This window comes from Elaeis guineensis, chromosome 1 (assembly GCF_000442705.2).
Source record: "Elaeis guineensis isolate ETL-2024a chromosome 1, EG11, whole genome shotgun sequence".
In the NCBI taxonomy this organism is placed as follows: domain Eukaryota; kingdom Viridiplantae; phylum Streptophyta; class Magnoliopsida; order Arecales; family Arecaceae; genus Elaeis; species Elaeis guineensis.
In genome coordinates this window covers 126440669-126465165 of record NC_025993.2, presented here as the reverse complement: position 1 = coordinate 126465165, position 24497 = coordinate 126440669, and the positions used below count along the sequence as shown (strand labels likewise).

Below are 24497 nucleotides of genomic sequence, written 5' to 3'. Positions count from 1 at the left end.
AATGAGAGAATGTGTCAAATGCCTAATAACGAAAATATTATTTATTAACACCGTCAACCAAAACTCAAAGGGAGGACATCTACAAAAAGGCCAGATGGTTTAAGGGACAAATGCAAATAATACTTTTCGAAAGATAAACATTCAATAAGTCATATATATATATATATATATATATATATATATATATATATATATATATATATATATATATATATATATGAAAAAAAATCCAATGTAGGTACATCAATTTTTTATGACCATTTTACATCTAGTCTTTGCCTTTTTTGTATGTGCGCACACTACTCATAAATGAATATACAACAGAGAATTGTATACAGAATGGCTAATGGTACAAGACATATATGCAAAACTACAAGTCAAACAAAGGACAGGTTGTCAAATTCCCCTTTCAAATAATTGTTCATAGAATGCTCTTCAAGTACTGTTGGAGACATTCTTCTTGCAGTGTACATGCATGAAAGCTCGTTAGTATCTGATACTTGAATAGGAGCTACTGCTTGGGACGTTTACAAGGTTTTCTTCTCAGGGAATCTCTGCATCTAGCCTTCAAGACTTGATCACCTCAAAAAAGATTGCACCCTAGAAAAGCTAGACATTCCTGCTCCACGGCACACATGCCCATAACAAACACTTCTCCATGTAGGATGCAACCAAATGATCAAGCACCATTCCCTTCGTCCAACACCTTGTTTAAGAGACCACTTCCTGTTCCTAGAAATATGCAATTCTGCAACCAACATACTGAAGAGATGGATACTGTTTGATGTTCTGATGAGGCTCTGACTGCTGAGTCAGCAGTGCTTGCAGGGATAATAGCATGCCTACTGAGTCAAAGATGGGCATTATCATTGTTTTAGGGCCTTCATAGTCTAGAGTTCTTTTCTTTCTCTACCTTCTTGTTTGTCTGGTGAAGAAAGTCTGGGGTGTTGAAATGAAAGGAGGCAAGAAGAGGTCAACAAGGGAAAATAAACAACAACCATTGTTCCTCAGTCATCATGAGCTCATAGCCACCAAATAGTGTGCCTTTCGAATAGGGGTCTCAAAGCAGTGTCATTACCAGAGATGCACTTAAAGCAAGTATTCTAGAAAATAAAATGGCAAAGATCATGGACTAATGTTACAATGCGCATGGGTTTGGAACAGAACTTGTCTATTTGTAGCTAATGGTAATGAAGGCAAGGAAAGAGAATGGACATGTTTTTCTAATAAAAAGAATATGAATGAAGCAAACTCATGAAAACCATGCTACGTTATTCATTGGTGACAGTCTAACAGTTTAAATAACATATCATGATAGTCAATAACACCACCAATATGGACATTCCCACCTCCAATCCGCCAGCTGCAGATATTCTGTGAGCATCAACTATATAAATTGCTCCAGTCTCGTCATCTTTTATTTGGATGCTTGAGGAACCTGAAATCAACCATGTCATTAGCCACACTTTGTTGACTGAACTGGCACAGGGCTGTATGCCACTAATTGGCGTGCTGCTGTGCTAGTATTGTGCCAGTGTAAAATGCTGAACACTGACACCAAATGCGTTTTCCATGCTTGGGTGATTAAGCAACTGGCATACTATAACTGTGGTATCGACCAAATTTAAATTACTAAATAAGGGTTGCTTTTAAAAGTGAATGCTCATTCGAGAAATCAATGTTATATTTATGGAAATTCTCTTTAGTGGAGGGTAATAATAAATATTATTATTATTTTCTTAAAACCTTTCTAATAGCTTATGTTCAACAGAATTAAGCAAGATCAAACAAGTAGTGCTATGAGACTTACAATTGTATTCCGTCCAACCAATAACTTGATCCTCGAGGTCATACAGAACTAACTTGTTCGATAGGACTAGATCTGCGAAACAGTTTTAACTTTTAAGTGCGAGCATGAAGGCTTGAAAGTATGAAGACAAAAAAAGAATCAAACTATAGGGCATGCACCGCTGCACAGAACAGTAAAATTAGACCAACTGCTAGTATGCTGGTTAATGGTTTGCACTCGTAAGACATTGAATTTCTATTATACAATAGAGTATGTGCCTTCTATGACATATGAAATTATAAGCAGTGTCCATGAAATTTTTCACATTAGCTACAGGTAGACAGACATAAGATCATTAACTAGGATGACATATCTTCATTATCCCTTCCTTGGCAATCACATGATGAGTGGTATTCTTTAGAGTCACTCTCATGTCTACTTCAAAGGCCACACAAGCTTATTGTTTGTACATTTTGACATCGAGGTTTCAATTAAGCATAGAAGATCAATCGTCATGATAAAAAAGAAAAACTTTCTTAATCATCTAAAGATTCTAAACTGTTGCATGCAGTTAATTACAGTCTGATGGTCTTTGAACTCGAAGTTCAGCTTTTTATGGTTTTCTGCAAACCACAACGTGTTTAGGTTGACATGAAATTATCCGAAAATATGAACGCTATACCCTTAGAAGAACTTATGAAGGTTTTAGATATTTTCCTTTGAATATGCTTTCCTTATTATCAAATCCCCATCAAGCAGATTTATTTGCAAGACTAGGCTTCCACCACATAAGAGTGACTGTGTAGCTGTGCAGCATTTCAAGTAGCTTCTCCCAATATGGACAAGAACTAACACACAGTTATATAAAAAAAAATCCACGTCAAAGATTTCTTGTCATAACTAAACACCAAGAATCAGCAGTCCTTGTTGAACATTTCAAATTTAATCTGTCGCATGCATTTGTACATAAAACAATTCAACAGGTCAAATTAGTTTTCTTTATGCAAGTAGACTCATAAGCTCGCATTCTTTATAAGCAGCACATTAAGTGGTCAGCCACTGGATGGGGACAGTTCAAGGTTTGCCATTGTTAACAGACCCCATACTAGTACCATCCTATCATAGTGTTAGTATGCGATACATTATGAGATGGTGACGTTTACCGAGTGTTGATATAGTACAAAACTGCATATCGATTGGTACAATACGATATGGTGTGCTTAGTATAGTATGGCACAGAGTGATATGGCAAACCTTGGGACGATTTGTTCTTTGTCACCTTGCAAGTAGGATGCCCTCTTAAGTGTTCAAAAAAGGTGCCTGGCCTGAAACAAGCCTACGCACTCCAACCACCTTTTTTTAAATCTTCTTTTCTCATTTTTCTACATCTCTCTCCTAAACCACCTTTCCTTTTATTCTTCATTCCCTTAATAGATTTTTGCATGAAGTTGGACGTTCCCTCGAAGGGATCACAATATTTGATCTAATAGAATTGTATGAGTTCTTGAGTCCAAACTTGCTTCCATCAGAAATTTGTCTTTAATTATACATCCAATAGCTAAGCATGTGTACTCCAATTTTCCCAACTTGAATCTTGAACCCTAAATTAGGGAACACCTTGTGCATAATCGAAGAAAAAATAGAAATTAGGGGGAAAGAGATTTATTGTACAAATGTCCGTCTAGATGTTTCCTTTGTAGCTTGAAATCAAATTACACATATCCCTAGAAAGATTTATCATGTTATCATGATGTACACTTGTAATGACCCAAGACCTCACCCAAAAAGGGCTAACCAGATGGTTACTAATTGAGATCCTTGGCCCTACTTAAGTTCCCAAGACCTCTACAAAGCACACCCAATATAGGACTAAGCATACATCCATGCAGGTCTTCACACACTCCCATTTAAACCCAAGCATCCTCACTAGGGAAAGGATCAAATCACAAATACCATGATCGGCTCTGGGTTAGCTTAAAAAGAGCCCATGCTGCATAGCCACATCTCACATGAGCCATGACTTGAGTTGGCTTTGATACCATTTCTAATGACCCAAGAACTCACGGGAAAAAAAGCTAGCTAGAAGGTTATTAATCGGATCCTTGGCCCAACTCAAGTACCCAAGACCTCCTCAATGCACACCTAATGTGACTTCACACATGCTTGCTCAGATCCTCACAGCACTCTTCATTGTAACTAAGTTTCTATATTTTTAGTAGAATAATTCTAGCATGCTTCCTTATTTTTATAGGTTTAATGTCGGAATTAGGATTAGAAGATCATGTCCTATATATATGCATCTAATACATTGTCTGCGGCAGCTTTTTTGACATATTACTAATATTTTTTCAAGAGAATTTGCTTCACCAAATGAAGTGCTCTTCAATCTAGTTTGCTTCTATTTGTATGTTAATCTTCGAAGTGTAATCTCGTCAATTAAATCATCCCTTTTTCTTTCCGCTATATCATTTCCATCCTATGCCTATTATTGTTAACCAACCACTAGACACCAAAAGCTTAAGCTGATAGGGAAAGAGTCAACAATTTATGTTAGCATTAACATCTCCCTCCCTTAGGATCGCCCCAACCCAGATACATGGAGCGACCACACTGACTGAGATGAGCCAAAATTACAAACAATGACCAGAATGAGTCAAGAGATTAAGCAAGTTAATTTAGTAAATAATTGCTCTAAGCAAGTTAATTTAGTAAATAATTAGCATAGAGCAATTTGAACTTATAATCTCCAATAATCCTGTGCTCTAGTACCATGCTAACTGACCACTAGACCCAAAAGTTTAAGCTGATAGGAAGGAGATAAAAATGTATATCAGGCTTACTAGATATTACAAGACTGCCTTAAGGCTCATGAAGCAAACTGCCAGGCCATGGGGTAAAATGGCAGCAAGACTGGTGAGTATGACATATGTACAATATATGATTAACTATTCTTAAGTTATATCTCATCATCTGAGAGTGCCTTAGAAATATAATTAGACATATTTATAATTTCTTAAGTTGAGAGTTGAAGTCACTGTCTTTTTATTCATCCACATGACTTGAAGCTCAAGCACTGTAACATAACCATGATGATTTTGCTGAGCTGATATAATGTAATAACTATGAGTAACAACATTCCAAAGATTACACTAATAATAAAATTTAAAGAAAAAATATAGACATGTAAATGAATAAATGTGAGTACCTCCCAAAAGAAACACATCCTTCCCATCCTTAGACTGAATTCCACCATTTTGCCAGCCAACACAATAGACATCATCCTGAGAAGATACCAGAAATAAAAGTATTAATGAATTTTCGGAGATATGACCACAAGCATACTACAATATCGAAAAGGAAAAAAAGAATTATAAAACAGATAAACCATCTTAACAAACACTAATAGACATTCATAGGTAATAAAATCAGGAAACAACATCAGTAAAGATGTTTTGCACATTCTTAACAATACAAGCCCATACCATGATCCTTTCCATAAAAGAAGTTAAAGCTGTAAATGAAAATACACAACGGATGCTCTCCAATAAGCAAGAGCACTAGGTTTCAATCTAAAATCAAAATGCATGAGCATTTAGCTCAAAGCCTGAAAGCAGAACTCAAGAATAACAAGGATGTGCCACATAATTCCAAGGTCAAAGCACAAATAGACATACAAAACAAAAACAAAAGTAACAATCATACTCTAAGCAAACAAAAGAAATAAACTGTGCAACAACAACAAGGCAAATGCAACCCTATTGAATCATATCTAAGTTTTTAAGCACTAAAATTGTAGATCACAATTACCTCATTTTGAAAAAGATAATCATGTGGATATACATTCAATGAAAGTGAGTTCTCAAAATGAAAGACGACATCAGGAAATCCATCATCCACACTGCAACAAAGAGTCACCAATATATTAGTAAGGTAAATAACTATCGACCATCCTATATTTTAAAAAATGAGTAATAAATATCTTGCAATTTTTTGAATAATACAATAATCAAACAACAAAGGATAAGACTAGCATGATGATCCTAGTATCATCTCAAAACTAAAGTTTGCAAAATGCATTAAAGTATTAAACAGAACCAAATTAACTCAACCATTGCAAGGTGACCACTCTATTATTTCAGGTGCCATTAATATGGATCAATTTGCCCTACATATAAAGCCTAATGAACAGTTAAATTGGCATTTGGGTGACAATGGGGGTTCAACAGGGAATCCCCTATCATAATCAGCTAGAAATTCACATTGGATTATTATACATATGATTTGATAGCAGAGATATCATTTAATAAAGGCCTTGTATCACTATCAATTATTGGTAATTGAAATAATAGTTCCAATTCTAGTATCTTATCAACTTGCCACTCCATGAACCCAACAGTAGTCATTAATGATAGGATGGTATCTTCTATCTGCAAAAAAAGTGATAGTGATGGTATAAAATCATAAGCTATCCACTCAATTAATATTCTGTATATAGAGAAAAGATCTTTGCCAAGGTTTTGAATACTGGTACCGATGGCCATTCCGGCCGGCCGATGGCACGGTCCAGCACGGCCCTGTACTGGACCGACACAAACCGATGAAGGGACGAACTGGAGAGGAGGAAAAGAGAGAAAGAGAGGAAGAGAGAGAGAGGAGGGGAGGGAAGGAGGTTGAGGTGGCGGAGACGCAGCCGGTGGCCATCTAAGGGATGCGCAGGCCCTCAGAGGGCCGTAGTGGCCATCGCGGCTCCGCATTGTCCGTGAGAGAAAAGAGAGAAGAGAGGGGGGGAAGAACCGGACCGAAGGTGGTCCGACAGAAAGGCCATCAGAGGGCCTTTGGCTAGCCATCGTGGCCGTCAAGTGGCATAAACGCCACCTTCAGCTCCATGGCCGTGAAATAGGGGCTTAAAAAAGCCCCCTGTTTCAAAAACTTTTTTTAAAAAAATCCGACAACAGTGAAACCAGCAATGGATTTGCTTGTTTCACTGTTTTTGAATTTTTTTTAAAAAAATATTGAAATAGTGAAGCCAACAAAATGATTGCCGACTTCACAATTTTAATTTTTTTTTAAAAAAATTCTTAAAAAGTGAAGCCGGCAAACCAAGTGCTGGCTTGGTTTGCCGGCTTCACTGTTCATCTTCCTTTTTAAAAAATGGCCGATGTGTGAACAGGGATGGTCGCCCCTGTTCCATGGCTGCGACTCCGCCCGCACTGCTTCCGCCGTCCGATGGCCATGATGGCCACCTGGAGACCTCCGACGGCCCCTCCACTGTCCCGTCCTCCTATCTTCGATAGCCTCCTCCCTCTCTCTCTCTCTTTCTCTATCGAGCGAATGAGAACCGAGCTGCGGAGGCTTTCTGACCCTCTAACGGCCACAGAGGGCCACCATCGACCTCCGACGGCCTATCCATCTCCTCTCTCTTCCTCTGTTTTCCTCTCTTTCTTCCCTGGCACCGGCGTGTGCCGTTTTCTCTATCGGAATCGTCCTGATTTTCTACCGATCTGGTTCGGTACGGCCCAAACCATCCAATTCGGGACGGTTCTGAAAACCATGATCTTTGCTTTATTTGATCTATCTGAAATATTCCATGTCTAAGTCTTAAGAGGAACCCTAGTCATGGGGTACATAAGAGGCCTCACTTGAATTTTGATGAGGAAGCCTTTGTCTAAATGGTACACATGGATTCTTGGACAAGTGGTAAGAGGGGACCCTCAGAATGTGAGTGGCCTCACTTGAATTCACAATTAGGGTATGAGAGGCCTCGAGGGTATGAGTGAAACCTTATAGGATAATATATGAATTATGAAATATCAAAATTTGATGCAAAATGCGTTCAGATCGCTTTCTTGCTAATTGAAGGATTTTAATTTCCAGAATTTTCCATACCAATATGATTCAGTGAACCTTAACCCAAACTTTCAAAGTATATATGACTGGTGACCTAATGTGAATAATGAATTATTTGAACTCTTCTTGACAATAACAACTTCTGCGCTTTCACTGCAATTATGTTTTTTTATTGAGACTTTTGATTTTATTTTATGTAGTGAGTCCAAACTTGGATTTTCAATGATAATTTGAATTGTGGTATGATTTAAAAGTCATATTTTTTCAATGAAAACCTATATCTTGGACTATGTAGAAGTTTACTTGTTGGTCTTTGTAGCTCACCTTATTAATTACATTGATTTTGCAGAGGGAAAGGTAAGTGACTCTAATGGGCTTTTTGAAGAAGAGGTCTCAGTTACTTGATATTGCCTTTTTCATATCTGGTGACTAGTGAAGCAGCACTAAAAACATAATTTTCATGTTCTATTGATATCATCAGAGGTAAAGCATAGTTTACAAGAGAATATGATTAAGTTGTAAAGTGGATTTTGTCTTAAATATTTTGAGTTATAATATATTTATAGCCATATATGATAGATTGGATGGCATTTTTGAGGATCTTAAATTTCAATAGTGTTTTGATCTTAAATTTAAATGATATTGTGATCAATTATATTGGTCACATGCAGAATGCATTCAAGTTCAAATTTTGGTCATGGCAATGCAGGCACAAAAAGAGCAAATATTGATTGCTTGAACAACTGTATGAGAATAAGCAAAGACAAACAGAATCCGATGAAGGCAAACTGAATGCATTGAAAGACCAATTCAATAAGGCTTAAATAACTTGATGAATCAAGTATTTACAAGTCACGAGAGAGATCAAAGCAAATGAGCAAAGAACCACAAACTAAAAAAAAACTTCTCATGGCAAGAAAAATCACACATGAACATACAGAGTCAATCTAATAAAATCGGATGAGATGCCCCAATAATGAACTAAAAAGAAAGGAAAAAGTAGCAGTGATGAAGTCAGGATGTTGGATTGCACAACAATATTCACATCATTTTGATTCAAGTGCACACCCAGCTGCAAGAACCATCAAAGGAGTGTATTGAATAACCAAAACAAGGATAAGAACAGCAGCAAAGAAACCTGCTAACCACGTCATTATGGTTTAGTCTTGATCTTTTATGGTATTATTAGATTATTTTCTAAGTTCTTTAGTTGGTTTTAGTGTCCTTTCCAAATAGAATTAGCATGCAGATCTTTTTTAAGAGTTGGACTACAAACTTTACTTTGACTCCTAGAAATTCAAAATCAATGATGAACCATTGGAATTCATATCCAAACTATTGAACATGTTCTACATAAAAAAATGGATAGAAACCAAAATTATGTATTTTGGTGGTCTCTAACCTAATCATCAAGTGTCAAAATGGACGATTTTAATAACACCATACTATGTTTTACTATGATCGAATAATCAAAATCTAGTGAATTTGAATCTACCCATGTCTTAAGCTACATAGATCATGATCTATAAAGTGGATTTTTACTTATGTGCCCTATCATGTATTTTACTACACTAGTGCAATTGATTCAGTTCATTTTTGCACCAACTTGACACAGAGATTAGAGACCACCAAGATATATGAATTTTGATATCTGCACTGTTTTTATAGTGTAGATCATATTCAACAGTTTAGATCTTAAATTTGGATAGCGTAATTTTGATTTAATATTGTTAACTCCTTTTTCAAGGAGTTAACGTAGAGTGTGTGGTACATATATGCATATACATGTGTACACAGTACATATAAAGTTGGGTTTACTGACACCCAGTTCTACAAAGTTTTAGGTTTCTCTACATGAGATCCCAAGAAAACCCTCACTTCTATCAATCAAAAGAATGTTTCGGTTAATATAGCAATTTTATATTACATGAGAACTTTTAACTGAACTCCAATAGGGATAAAAGGGAGATTGGCCGGTTCAGAAAGAGGGTTTGGTTGCCTCTTTTTTCCAGGGACCGCTTTAATTGTGTAAAGAATTTATTTATGTACAGAGAAGTTCCAAGAGAAACCAGGTCTTCTTCTTCCCCTCTCAACAGTCCCACCCAATCCCTTTAGTCTTTTCTTCTCTTTATTCTCATCTTGATTCTTCTCTTTATTCTCATCTAATCTCTGCTCAAATTTGAATGCATGTCTGAACTATCAATAACTTCCCCTCATCCATTGCCCAATTTTTTGCAAACTCTTATCATACGAAAACAGGTCTGATTTCAGCCATAACATATCACCAAGATTTATTTTCTCTATTAGTCTTTGAATGCAAACTCAGATTCAATCTAAGAAAGAATTTAAATTTTGATTCTAAGGGTGGTCCCAGTTTTTTACAGGAATGATACTGTACCGACTCTCCAGATAATGGTGCATACAGGTTCCGTACTAGTATGCAAATTTCAGGTACTTTTTGTTTCCTTTTGGTTTATCAATAGTTTTGTAGTTTTGATATGTAATATGAATATTAGGGCAACTTCTTTCTTTTCTATGGAAAGCAATATGGTTATGAGTAAATTTGAAGTCATTTGATTTCTTAGTGTATTACTTTAATTGGCATTTGTTGTCCTCTAGCACAAGCAATTTTGTTTCCTACTTCCTACCACTCATGGTCAAAACTTATAGTTATATTTAGATAGATGGATGTAAAGTCCAAAGGATTCATGGCTGGAAACATGATAACTATTTAGAGTTTTAGACAAATGGAAGCAAAGCCTAGAGGAATTAGAGGTTTTTGGTCAAAACTCATATGGATCAAGAATTGCCAAACCATCCCGAACCGCCTGATTCAAGGTATACCAAACCATACCAACAACAGACTAGGACAGTTCCAGCGTTCGAAACAAGAAACCAGCGAGGAGGGGGAGAGGGAGAAAGAAAAAGAGGAAAAGAGAGAGAGGGAGAGGGGGAGAGAGGGCTGCATAAGGGAAGAGGGAGAGAGAGAGAGACAGAGAGAGGCAGGGATGCCATCGGAGGGCTGTGGAGGCCTTTAGAGGACCGAAGGAGAGGCTCCACCCTCCTTCAGATCAAAACAGGGGTAACTAACCTCTGTTTCATTTTAATTTTCGCCAACTCACGGTGAAGTTGGCAACCTTATTTTGATCTGGAGGAGGCCTTCACTGTGAGTTGGCAAAAATAGAAAAGAAATAGGGGCTAGTTACCCTAGTTTCGATCCGAAGGAGGGCGGAGCCCTTCCTTTGGTCCTCCGGAGGCCTTAACGGCCCTCCAACGGCCTCCCCAACCCCTCCCTCTCCCTTTCTTCCCCCCCTCTTTTTCTCTCTCTCCCATTCTCCCTCCTCTACTGTATCAAGTTTGGACCCTACAAAGAACAGCACGAGCATGCTGCCGGCTGACCGGTCCAAGCTCCGATATGAACACAACCAACCTTGATATAGATTTTTCATTAGGATTTAGAAGCTTCATAAATAATCGCAACGACCTTAGTTTTCCTGAATACTATTGAGGTGGTACTTCTTGATCCTATATTCTTTTGATGTGCCGACACCCATACCTGTGTTAATTTCGTGTTGGAAAGATGCAGTACTGATGGGACTTTCCTGTTCTGCCAGTTTTCAATACATGGATCAAAGTTTGATAATGAAGATCCAAGATCATTTCATGGTGCATCAAAAGGTTGGCAACACTTTTCCTAGATTTTAATTTTAATTGTCAATTTATTGTATTTTCCCTTTATCTCTGGTTACATTTAGTTTTAATGGGTTCTTTTTAAATCAATGGCAAGGACAAAATGATCTTATATCTTATTGATAGGCATGATTATGTACGAGTCTTATTCACAAAGCACTACTCATGCTATAGTAACTATGAATAGTAAACATTCCTTATGAGGGTTAGTTTTGGGATTAAGAAAATTATCAGAATTTCTTTTTGTCATCAATAGGGGCCTTAGCATCTTATGCAATAGAGTGGATTATTGATTAATGACAAAAAGAATGAAGCCTTCATTTTTTTCTTTCCCATTGTCATGCGATTATGTAATGGAGGTGTGAAACCTTCAAACCTTAGGTATGATTCCAAGATTCTGGAGTGAGTCCAATGTTCTTTTTCCATTTATATTCTTTTCCTTCTTCCATTTCCTTGTCTCTTTTCTGGTTGTAACCTGCTTTTCTTCTAATTGTTCATAAACCGAAGCATTTATTTTCCATGGATCTTTCTTGTCATATACATATTAGACTTTTCCTAGAAAAATCCAGCAAGCTCTTGATTTCAATTGTTCACTATCCTAATTCCTACATCACATGAACTAGCCTTGCAACCCAGATTCCCTAGTTGTTCACTATCCTACATCACTGGAATTTGTCTTGCAACCTTATACTCTCTCTCTCTCCCTCCACCACGCCACCCCCCCCCCCCCCCCCCGTCGAACCCAACACGCGCACGTGCGCATACACTGTTAACTAGTTTCTGCACAAAAATGTCATTGCCACTCAAATTTAGCCTTTAGGTTAATATCAAATCCATGGTCAAAACTGCTGAATCATGGTTCCTAGAACTCATACTCTCCCTAAACCCTAGGGCTGATCTAGAAAGCTTCTCGACCTCCTTAATCCACTACAAACTTATTTTCCTGTTTTCTTTTCTAATAGTAGACAGCTAGTGGTTTATTTGATCAAAACCTAGGATATCATAGTTCTTAGGGTTCATCATTCCAGATATGAAGAACGTCATGGATCCTGAATACAATTTAATCAAACTATCAAGATCTAGAATAACTCTAATAAACCACTACCAAAAAAAAAAAACACCATCATGTGGATCTAAATGGTCGAACAAGAAAATTGGAGGCAAGGAAAGGTTTACCATGAACTGAAATGTGATAGAATAGTCAATGTGGATGGTCAAGTGGCTTAAAAAATTCTTCCATAAAATTTCAAAAAGGTTCCAAACCATCTGGCACTAATTTTATTGACATGATTGAAAAGTGTCAAAAATGTTATTTAGCACTAACATTTAATAACATGATAAAGGTGAACAATAATAAATTACACAACACCAATTTGTAATCCTTGAAATATAATAAGAATACGAGAATGGCCCAAGGTTGGTTGTACCAATATAGGGACCCATATCAGTTGGCTGGTGGTACAGTACGGTGCTATATTGTATTGTGCCGTTCCAAGATTTATCAATACAACGCAAGCCAAACAGTGACGGGGAGAGGGACAAGGAGAGAGAGAGGAGAGGAGAGGAGAGCGAGGGAGGGAGGGAGAGAGGGAGGAAGGGCTCCCCTATTTCGTTTTCCAACTTTAGTTCGAAGCTAGCAAATTAAAAAAGAGCTCCCCTACTTCGTTTCAAAATAGGGGAGAGTCCTCATCGGCCTCCCTCTCTTCCATCCTCCCTTCCTCTCTCTCTCTCTCTCTCGACCTCTCTCCCCCTCCCTCTCCCTTCCTTCCTCTCCCTCTCGCTCTCACTCCCTCTCTCTCTCTTTTCCTCTCTCTCCTTGTGCCTCACCTGATTTTTCAAACCGAGGGGTGGAACAGTACTTGTTTTGTTCCGCCCTCGATATAGTTCAACACACCCCAAACCTAGTGGTTTAGCTTTAAAGTTTGTTTGATCCAAAAATTTCTTGGATGCATGTTACAAAAGTTTTAGCCCAAAGTTGAAAACTTCTTGGATGCATGTTGCAAAAAATTCAGCCAACCAATCCATCCTAGTTATCCCAGATTAGACTAGTGAGACATAGGGTCATGTGATTGGTTTGGGACCTTTGTACTTGGAAATCTAGGTCTTCCCAATTGGTACTAGCTAGTATAAACTAGGTTAGTCACCAACACCAAACTATATGCCTAGGTACTAGCTAGGTCAGAAAAGAAGGTGCTGAGTTGCCTCTTTTCTCTAGTTGCTTACCACATGATAGAGGAAAGAGAAGGGAGGAAAAGAGGATGAAGGGAGCAAGAGCTCAAATCAACCTACTCCAAGTCCAAATCCAGATCAAAATCCAATAATTTACTCTTCCACCTCAATTTGTCGCTATTTCAAGTTTTTTGTTGAAAACGAAAATAAAGGAAAGCATGCCAATTTTTTCCATTTGGCATGAATTTTTGACATGTATGTTGAGATTCAACCTACAATGCCATATTTTCGACGTTATCTTACATAAGCAAGTTACTTTTGGAACAAAACAATTATTACAAATAAAAATAATTTTAAAAACAATGAAAGATTGTTTGCATTATAGATGTACACATGTCATAATATTGTTGGTATTGCATCAATGTTGGGTATGTTCGGAACACCGAAACCTATGCCCTAACTTGGCATATCTTAAAATTGACCCAATGCAAACTACTTTTTCTTGAGTTATATAAAACACAAATAATGCCAGGGGCCATCTACAGAAGCCCTCGACAAATTTGATTAAAAAAAATTCTATTGATTTTAAATTAAGTTTGAACAAAAAGATAAATAAAAATAGTAAAAAATTAAATTAAATCTTAAAAATTTGGTGCAAGGGTAGATGATTTGGAGTTCTTCACGAGATAGCATGCATTTCGATAATTATCCAAATCAATGATCGTCGAACCGACTGAATCGGGCAATTCAATCCGTCCAAATTGAACCAATACTAAGTCAAGGCGGTTCAACAAGTTAGATCGATTCAATTATTATATCCCTCCTTCTTGGTTCAACAATTGAGAGCCTTCAAGGGCTTTCACATTCACTCTCTCCTCTCCGCTGGATGCCGCTCGCTCCTCCCTTTGTGATGCCAAGAAGCTATCACCTTTAATGCCCCCCCACTCTCTCTCTCTCCGCTCCTCTATCGCTCTCTTTCTCGAAAGCTAAGGTTTTTTCTCACCGAGCGATTGAGGAGAAATCCCTTGCATTCTCCAATCCTCTGGGTGGAGTGTTAAGACTTAGGAGTCTTCGCTCGATCGAAGGGGAGAACCATAATTCGCACTTGGATTCTCCACCCATCACTAGTAAGCCTCCCCCTCTCCCTTCCTCCCTCTCCCTCTCCCTCTTCCTCCCTTTCTCTTCCTCCCTCTCCTTCTCTCTCTACCCATCCCTCTCCTAATTTCGGTGTGCCCCAATAGAGTACAGTACAAACCCATACCATACTAAACTGGTCGCTAGTCAATACAAGCCTCGAAACCAATCTAGCAGACCTTTTAGAATTAATCCTATTAAAAAACAGTTTTCATTAAAATTCTTTAAATATAAAAATTTAAATAAGTCTAAATGTTTAGTGTTATTCATTGGAAATGAACTTTTAAAGTATCATGCAACTTGCCGAATCTTTTCCGTTTTTATGGCCACAATTTTATGAAATTTATAGTTTTGTGCACTTACTATCACAAATAACATTTACAATTCCAAAAAAACCTCTTAAAAAAAAAAAACTTAAATACCACGCCGAATTGGCACTAGTATTGACACCATAAACCCAAGCATAGGCTCAAAACCTCTCATCAGAATTATGACCTAAACAAACATCAAAAAGGCACTAAACAACCATTAAAAACAACAAAGAAGCAAGAAAAAAAAATGGCATCCCTATGAATTATGAGATTTTCTTAGATAATATAATTACTGAGATTTGAAACCTCATTTCAGCCCAACTGATATAAAAAATCAAAATTATTTTAACCTTGTTAGAACTCCAAACAAAAAAGCCTCTGAAATTTTGCAACATGTCTTTGGCGGTCTAGAGGAGGGTCCAAAGGATCAGTTGAATCCCATAACAGAGTGCCCATGGGTAAGTGATTCCTTCACTACAACAGCCAAAACTATCATAAGTGATGGATTTCTAGAATGGCATCTATAAGCATGTGCTGGGGGTTTCAATACAATATAGTCCATGATTAGTATTGTCAAAATGGGTTGGCCCGGCCCACAAGGGCCTAAAATTTGATGGGCTGGGCCGGGCTAGGTCCAACCAAAAAATAAGACACGATATAGCTGGCCCAGCCCAGCCCTTTAAGGACTGTGGGCCGGACCGGGCTAGTCCATGGGCCTTAACCTCAAATGACTGAAGAGTGAAGAGTGAAAAAAAGAGAGGCAGAGAGCCCGAGAGGGGGAGAGCCTCGAGCGGTTGAGCCTGGAGAGTGGAGAGAGACCGAGAGAGCCTGAGGGGAGGTCGGAGGCTGCGCGGATCTGACTCGGAGAGTGGAGAGATCGAGAGAGCCCGAGGAGGAGCCACAGCCGGATTTGACTTGGAGGTGACGGTACCTCGAGCGATCGAGCTTGGAGAGTGGAGAGAGACTGAGAAAGCCCGAGGAGGAGAAGTCGAGGCTAGATTTGACTCGGAGGTGACGGCACCGGCGATGAGGAGGAGAAGAAGGAGAGGGTTCATCCGAAAGTTGGATGGAGGGACGTCCGTCAGCGGAAGGGAGGAGGGGTTCGGAGGAGGAGGATTGCCCGAAAGTTAGATGGAGGGGCGTCCATCGACGGAAAGGAGGAGGGGGCCGGCGTATCTTGATTCGTGATTGGACTCGGAGGTCGAAGGCGGCGGCACTGGTGGTGAGGAGGAGGAGGAGGGAGAATCTGTAGAGCTAGGAGGCAAAAGGGAGAGGAATCGACAGAGGTGGTTGTCCTGCTGGTCTGCGACAGCGGCCGGCGATGTGGGGCCACGAGGCTTGGGAGTCAGGGATTAAAAAATGAATAGGATTTTTTTTTAAGATTTTTTTTTAAAAGTTTTCATGGCCCACCCGGACTGGTCCGGCCTAACCCATATTAGCCCTTGGACTAATGTGGGGTGGGCCAAACAAGCCCGGTTGTTATTTGGGTTATTCATATGGCAGCCCAGCCCACCCCATTTACAAGGTTGAGCCAGGCTGACCTTGTGGGCCAAGCCCATTTTGACAGCCCTATCCATGATGCAGGAACAATGACCCAAATATATAAATTCACAATAATCCATAGCCCCTGAAACAAAACACCAGTTCGATGCCCATATCATTAAGAGTAATTATCTGAGTGGAAGAAACCCACCAAGTTTACTTGCTAAAAGGACAGGAAAAAGGAAATAAAACTCATAGCTGCTAAAAATGAAAGAATGATGAAGTTTCATAATTTACTTTGTATGAAAAGTACACAACTATAATTTGGGTTAAGATTTATGTCAAAAAAATATGATAAGAGGAGAAACCAAGAAACTGGTTTGTAGCTAAGCTCTTAATTTCCACAATTCCCACGACCTCAAACAAAGATTTGAAATGTTCAAGCACAAATGCATACCTTCCGGTATATCCAAAACATAAAAAGTCCTGAATGGTGCGGAAGTTTAAATTTGACTTGTATGAGAAAATCTACATGAGAAAAAAAATTAAAGTTAAGTAACAGTAGCATAGAAGGATCTCCAAATGAACCAATTTGACATGTAGATCTAATACCGCATTCATGAGTTGTTTATAAGCTGCCTCTGGAAGATAAGCTAAGGTTGTACCACTATCAATTATTGTTCCCTTTTTGTCTCCAGTTTCAAACAAATCAGTTGGAAGCTGTAGAAAAGCCCCACCAACCTCAATTGCCTTGAGATTGACATTATAATGTGGCCTGAGATAGTGACAAAATTGTCAATTTCAGCGGACTTGGAAAGCCAACAGATAAAATGAGAAACAGCAGATAGAAAAACTAAGGAAGAATATATCCATACGTTAGAGCAGCAATAAGGGAAACAAATATTGAATTGCACTAAAACCAGACGCAGACCCCTAAGGATCTGGAAAAGGCAGCACACCTCATTTGCCCAAAATTTTCATATCATCTCATTAAGATTTCATAAGCATCCCAAATTTAATTTCTAGATTTTTATAAATACAAACAAATGTTTTATTAGATTCTCAAATTTAAGTTCTAGGATTTATAGACAGAAACACATCTTTGATTACATGGCTTATATATCCTTGCTTGATCCTATCTTACTATAGTACTCCTTTCAAGAACTCCAACAAACATGGTCTCCTCCACTTCTTTCCCAATCCCAAGCCATGCGTCTTATTAAAGCCTGAAATAGAAAGGCCATGCCACCCTACTTATCATCCAAAAAAACATGGAATTAGGATCCATTAATAAAGAAAAGAATCCATTAGTATTACTTTCCAATATAAAGACACACATGACAGCTTCCCATACCAATTTTTATTGGAGATGCATGATACCTTCTGATCCTGATTTTAGATTGGGGATGCATGATAACATCATGGCTTGATTTAGATAAGAGAGAGATATTATTTGCTCAAGAGAGGAAGAAAGAGAGAAGTGGAGAGAGAGAGAGAGAGAGAGAGAGGGGCTAGTTTAAGGTATTTTTTGTGTCATTTTCTTGAACTTTTCTTAATTATCCATTGATCTTTTTATAATCGTGAAATTTGTTATATAGATGCAAAATATTTCTTAATTATGAACTATATCTTCATGTGCTTCTTTCAGAAGAATAAATTCTTAGAATTTTTATTGCAAATGCATGTTCATAGAACTTCTATAGCTGCTGATATTTTTCATGTTACTTAAAGCAGTTCTTGTAAGTCATAGCCTTTTACATTCTCAAACCTTTTAGATGGTCCGTTCTAGTAAATAGATTATAATTGTTGGTGTTAATGTATGCTCCACTGTTAGAAGATCATGACAATTCTTCTCTCTTGAACTTTTTTCTTGTTATATTAAAGAAAGCATGGTGGAGAATCCACCCATGATTTAAAAAATAAAAATTAAAAAAAAAATTCTGTAATTTGCTGATAAGAGTCAATTCTGGAATTGCAAACCATTTTCACCCCAAATTATAAAAAGGGAAAAAAGCTATCTAGTTACAAGAATTGTAACTTGGAGCATCCAATTAATTTCTTTGGCTTCTTTAACATGTTTCGCGCAACTTTAATACGTATATGCATCAATAAATATATTTTTGTCAAACATGTTAATCTTTTATTTTCAGAAACTAAACTTTTTATTGCTGAACTTCTAAAGTTTCAATACTTGCCCCACCCCCAAACAAAAAAACAAACAAAAAAATGAAAAAGTTTTTACTTGAATTGATCAGCAGTAGCATACCAAAGCAACTCCTGAAACCTATCTCAAAGAACAATTCTTCCTACCCTAAACAAAGAAATTTATTACAAAAAGAAGAAGATATATTGGTATAATTCTCAAAAAAAAAAAAAATCATAGACATGAAATACGACCTTTTTTGCGGATGAGAATACATACACACATATGTACACACGCGTGCATGTGTTTGTGTATATGCGTGTCCCATATCCAATGCCATACAAATCTCCAGTTGTCAATTCATGGTTCCCTATGAACCCTGTTTGGCACTGAACCCTATCCTCCACCAAGACAAGATTCTTTCAATCCTTTCTCATAAATTCATAATATTCATCAACAAATCCCTGGTTCACCTTCCTGTAATTTTGAATTCCCCTCCTTCTAAAGGTGATTTGGGCCTTCTTGCATAACCACCATACAACAATCATTTTCAGTATCTTGTCTTTTACAGTGACATCCAAGGTTTTAAATCTCGTGGGATAAAGATGTCCTAGTTTCTTCATGGAACAGATCATCTCGCTGTCCCATCCCATCCTAACAATCATCTCGGCCATGCATCCTAATGGATATCCTCTATCTTTCTCCCCTTTTTTTCCTTTCTTTCTTTTTTCTTTTCCTCCTTCTTTTCTTTCTTTTCCTCCATCTTTCTTCTTTCCTTTTTCTTTTTTTTCCATCTACCTTCCTTTCTTTTTTTTTTTCATTTTTCTTCTTCTTTCCTTTCATTTTTTTTTCTTTTCTTTATCTTTTCTTCTTTCCTCTTTCTTCTTCTCTCACTGCATGAATGGGTTTTGAAGTCCCGAGCCCGTCTCGATCTTGTTTTCTCATACAAATAGGACGAGATGAACGGGATGCCCCCCATCCCGCTGGGACGTAAAACCTTGGTAACAACCACTAAATTCTTTCTAACATATACCTCCTAAATTCATCATTTCTAATTTCTCCACATCCCAACAACAGCACTGGCTAATAAGGATGAAACATCATTTATAACTTTGTAGAAAATACACTAATCATTTAGAACTTTGTCGAAAATCCACTAATCTGTTATCCTTCGGAGAATAAACACCAGAAGATGCGTTTATGATAAAAAATGAGCAGCAAAGCATGTACAAACATGGAGAAAAAGGATTAAAAGAAGACTGAGAAGAGAACTTAAAACATTAAAAACTTGGAAAAAAACAGCTGTCCTACCCAAATGCCACAAAATTCTAGATAAAGTAAGCACACAATATATCCTCAGGAGTCCAATGTTAACTGGTGTATCACATGTATATGTATGCCTAAAACCAACTGACTAAAGCCCAACTCACCAAATCATTTACAAAAAATCCTACAATCAGAAAACATGCAATTACAGAATCAATTATCGTTAAGCTCTCATATCTTCTGCAATTTCCAGGAAATCCATTATATTAAGCCATCTGTAAGCAGAAAACAATGCCTCCAACAATTTCTTAACGGAAAGAGGCCACTCCATTTAAATTAGATATCTTAAAATCTTATGTTCTCTTCAGCACTAATCTCATTTACATTTATCACCAGTTAAACAATATATGCATGTTTTAACTATTGAATTTCAATTTTTATTAATCTTCTATTTCGGCAGAAAACATACATTAATTCATTCTTGAAGAATGATTTAAATCAGAGCACAGGATGTTAAGTTCCATCTAGTTGACCAAGACATCTTTTAATTTAGTGTAACAAAGGCATTACTCAGAATCTTATGAAATGAGAATGACATCCCACAAAAATAAAATAAAAAAAAAAGTTTCCTGCAAGCACACACGTGCATAGCGAATTCTCACTTGCACTTTTCCAGAATTTCTTATTTCAGTCAATTATCCAACTTTCATATACAAGCAGCTAATTGTGAGTCTTACCTGATGAACATGATTATCATGCTATACGAAGTGTATGCAGCTCCACAAACTCTACTTGTTAAGGTCAAAAATATTGTTTTTATTTTTATACATCCAGCACATAACAGTCCATGAATAAAGAGGTTATTATAGCAACTACATCATGAATAAGCGATTAAAAATCAACTATATTATGAATAAGAGATTAAAAATTAAAATACAAACTAGTTGAATAGCTTGGTTGTTCTAGCATAACGTACATATTGGGTATCAATGGTGTTGTTTTCACTTTGGGTTCCACAACATTTCCTATAGCAAAAATTCCGCCTCCTTTTACCGTATCTAAGCAATGAGCGAATACCTTCCTCACTTTTCCAGCAGCAGCTAGTTGCGAGATCATGGATGAGTTTGACTGCCCAAAACCAAGAATCCCATCAAGTGCTTCACTGGATGAATCTAAATCCCCAGATTGTTGTGCACTACACCTGTATCAGAATGAGAGTATAATTTGCAAAGGAAGATTGATAAACTGCATGAAAACAACCAAGAGATCATGCGCCGATAAACTATCATATAACAAAAACTAAAATTTCAAGGCATAAAGGATCTATTCTGCCAAATTCTTGCATCAAAATTTCAAGTAAACCACTCATGCAAAGGAGAAAAAACAAATAAACCCATAAAATCCAAAGGCTAATTTTCCATTTTCCTTTTGTATTCAGTATGCGAAAACCATTTCTCATAGCAAGATCAAGTCAAGAGTTTTCTAGTGAAAGAAATGTGTTAAAATTCCAATATCTTATAAAATAACTACCTAGTAGAAACTTGAATATCATACTCAGAGGCAGTGAAAATGAAGCAGCCTACTCTCCAATTTACTTTCTAAAAGATATAACTAGGGGAACATGGATGATTTCAAGAACACCTTAGATAGATGTAAGGTGATGAATGGATTATGTAGAGCTTAATCAAAAAGCAGACAATTATCTTGCTTTCTTTGAGGATATCTCTGCATTAGCTTTTCACTTTTTTGAGGAATGTGGTAAATAGTACATTACCTATCCTACAGGTAATCAATTGATAAACAATATCCATACAAAACCAATCATCATCAATTATCATCTGACATACCTTCTTCTCATACCTAATTTTATGTACCTTCATCATCTTCCTCTTCTTTTCCCCTCCAATTTCTCCATCCTTTTTCCACACCCTTCTCACTTACACTCGTGCTATCTGCTAGGAAATCCTGCATCAAGTTTTCTTTCAATCACCACTTTATTGAAGCCCACCACCTAGCCCACAGCCACCCCATTCTAGGGCCATCCTAATTGCAAACCAGCACCAGCAGAGGCCAGGCTCATCTGGTAGCCAAGAAAGCAGGCACAAGTTCACTCTAAGGCCTGATCAACCCTTCCATATCATTTAAAATCAGAAACTTACAGCAAACTCCAAATAAACCCCCAAAAATCATCATTTTAGCCTTCATAACCACAATCTTAAATACAGATTTGAGCCCTAACCCTGTCCATTTTCCTGATCCAAACTAGATTCATAAACCCATCCATGTATCTGCAAAGATCTAGATACTATGTGAATGACATATCAAATTGCTAGAAGATCTTATAAGTCCAAGATTTCACATCCAAAAACCTGCCAAATGTTTGCTGATGTTCTCCAAATATAGGACTACCTTATTCCTTGATGATATTATTTATAATTGGACCTCCATTTGAACATGGTTGTGATCCATTTGCTTTTCTTGCCATTGTTTTTGACTTATCTTTCCCTTGCATTTCCCTTGAATAAGATCACCCGTTGCATATTTATTATGCTTGCATATCGTCTAATGTTGTCATCCCGACTGCCATTTGAAGATCTACAAAATGGATTCATGAAGAACAAAGAGACAACTTCAAGGATAATCATTTCTACTCCAACTTTTCCAATCTCTATGAGACACTGATCTTAGCAACCTTATCCCACCAATGGTCATATTCTCATAGCTCGTGTTCAATGTCAAAAATATTAGCTAACATGTGCTCTTACATGCTCTTCCTTTCAAATATATAAGGTGTATGATGATTCACCTAGCAGTCCATTTGATCATATTGCTGCCGCTAAAAGATTCTACCAGAGGCATAACACAATGTTTCTGGAATAATAGAACCAAATGAACACAAGTTTATTGAGAAGTGTCATATCTTGAGTCATACAAGTATATCCTGAAGTCCATACATATACCAAGTAAAAGTGCATTCCTTGTCATGCAAAATCTCTTAGATGCTTGTTGTGTGCATCTTTTATAATGCATGAAAGAAGATGCTTTGTAGCAAATTATAGCAATCATACACAACCTTGTAATAACATAACAGCCTGAAGATGGGGAGAGGGAAAAGATAGATTATACACATTTGGTTGCAGTTACTCATTTAGCTCCAAAATCAGTCGAATGTCACTCACCCAAATGAAACACTTGCATTGGCTGGTGTTGTTTGGTGATTACCAGAGACTTGGTTATACTGCACAAAATCCTTGACAAAGAATCCAGCAGTTGAACTCCCATCGCCATACAAGATCCTGTATTCGCATGGCTTATCAGGCGAGCAGTCCAGCATCTCACCCCCATACATGGAAGTGCAGAAATTATCATCGCACGACACCAGAGTCGCGCTATTGGAACCCTTCGGGTCATACAATGTCAATTCTATCTGCGCCAAAAACCCCATCCCCAATCAAAGCATTAGAAGCTACAAAAAATGAGATCCAATGGAAGGAACGGATACCCAAGCATACCCCGATATCGCTCTTCTTGGGGCAGGCGGTGCAGGTGGCGCAATTCACCCACAGAATGTCGCTTCCGGTGTCGACCTGGACGTAATAGTTCTTCGAAGGCGTTCCGATCCCGATTTCCGCGAAATACAGACTACAGTAGGAGGAAAAAGGAAAGCAATTGTTGAATTCCATTCAAGTGTTGGGTGATCAAGATAATAGTTTGCGATAAGAAGGAATGCATTAGGAATTGGAGGCTGACCCGGTGTCGGTGGGGAGGCCGACGCCGCCGATGGGGAGATCGATGGCGGAGAGGATCCGGCCGTGGCGGCGGGCGTCATGGGCGCGGAGATCGGCGATGGCGCGCTTGCGGTGGAGGTATTTGTGGCGGACATGGAAGACGCCGGTGGCGTGGGCGAGGGAGGCGAAGGAAAAGAAGACGAGGAGGGAAAGGAAGAGGGGTCTCTTTGGTGGATCCATGAGAGGCTCTTTTTGTTCCCAACCTTTATTATCAAGGGGGCTTCTTGTTCTTCTCTTTTTGTTCCCCTATCGTTACATCTTAGTAGATATCGTGCAGAGAAAAGATTGGAGGGAGGGATTTTATTTTATTTTATTTTTCAGAGGAATTATTTCCTTCCTGTTCTTTTCGGTGGAACAAGGGCCGGAGACGGCAGAAACAAACGAGGAGACGAGACACGAAGTCGGCGGTAAGGGATGGATTGTTGTTTTGGCAAAATGGTTTTGATATTTTTACCCGCTTACTGTAATTAACCAACACAAATTTTATATATAAAGAGATAGATTGAGTTAAAATCTATATTTAGATCCGATCAAATTTAGATTAAATGATATGGATCGGTTCAAATTATTAAATATAATTCATTATTTTAAGATTACTTACGTACCATAGATTTTAAAAATATTTAATCTATATATTGAGTAGTCTAAAAATAAACTGTGCAGATAATATTAAATTATATTATATATATATATATATATTTAAATATTAAATATATAAATTAAAAATTTTCAAATCACATAATATTTTGAATACAAATAAATTAAAGATAATTACTGTATTGAATAATTTAAATTATTAATATATTTATTATTCAATATAGATCTGATCGTATCTAAATAAAGTTCAATTCGAATCCGACAAATCTAGCTCTTTCTAT

General features: G+C 37.6%; 1 protein-coding gene across 3 annotated transcripts; it reads right to left on the bottom strand.

The window, feature by feature from the left end:
- Positions 1-274: 274 nt before the first annotated feature.
- Positions 275-24007, bottom strand: LOC105034814 (aspartic proteinase 36). 3 transcript variants are annotated; one of them, XM_029261728.2, is made up of 11 exons: positions 23582-24005; positions 23344-23473; positions 23011-23258; positions 20808-21032; positions 17035-17197; positions 16880-16950; positions 5597-5687; positions 4995-5070; positions 1811-1882; positions 1350-1438; positions 275-939 (listed from the first exon to the last, which is right to left on the bottom strand). In XM_029261728.2, the coding sequence occupies exons 1-11, from the start codon at positions 23797-23799 to the stop codon at positions 910-912; spliced, it is 1413 nt and encodes a 470-aa protein (XP_029117561.1). In that variant the 5' UTR covers positions 23800-24005; the 3' UTR covers positions 275-909. The 3 variants fall into 3 exon arrangements, with proteins under 3 accessions (XP_029117561.1, XP_073117878.1, XP_073117886.1); XM_073261777.1 differs by having other exon boundaries at positions 275-1438; positions 23582-24004; XM_073261785.1 differs by lacking the exons at positions 16880-16950; positions 17035-17197 and having other exon boundaries at positions 275-1438; positions 23582-24007.
- Between the last annotated feature and the right edge of the window lie 490 nt (positions 24008-24497).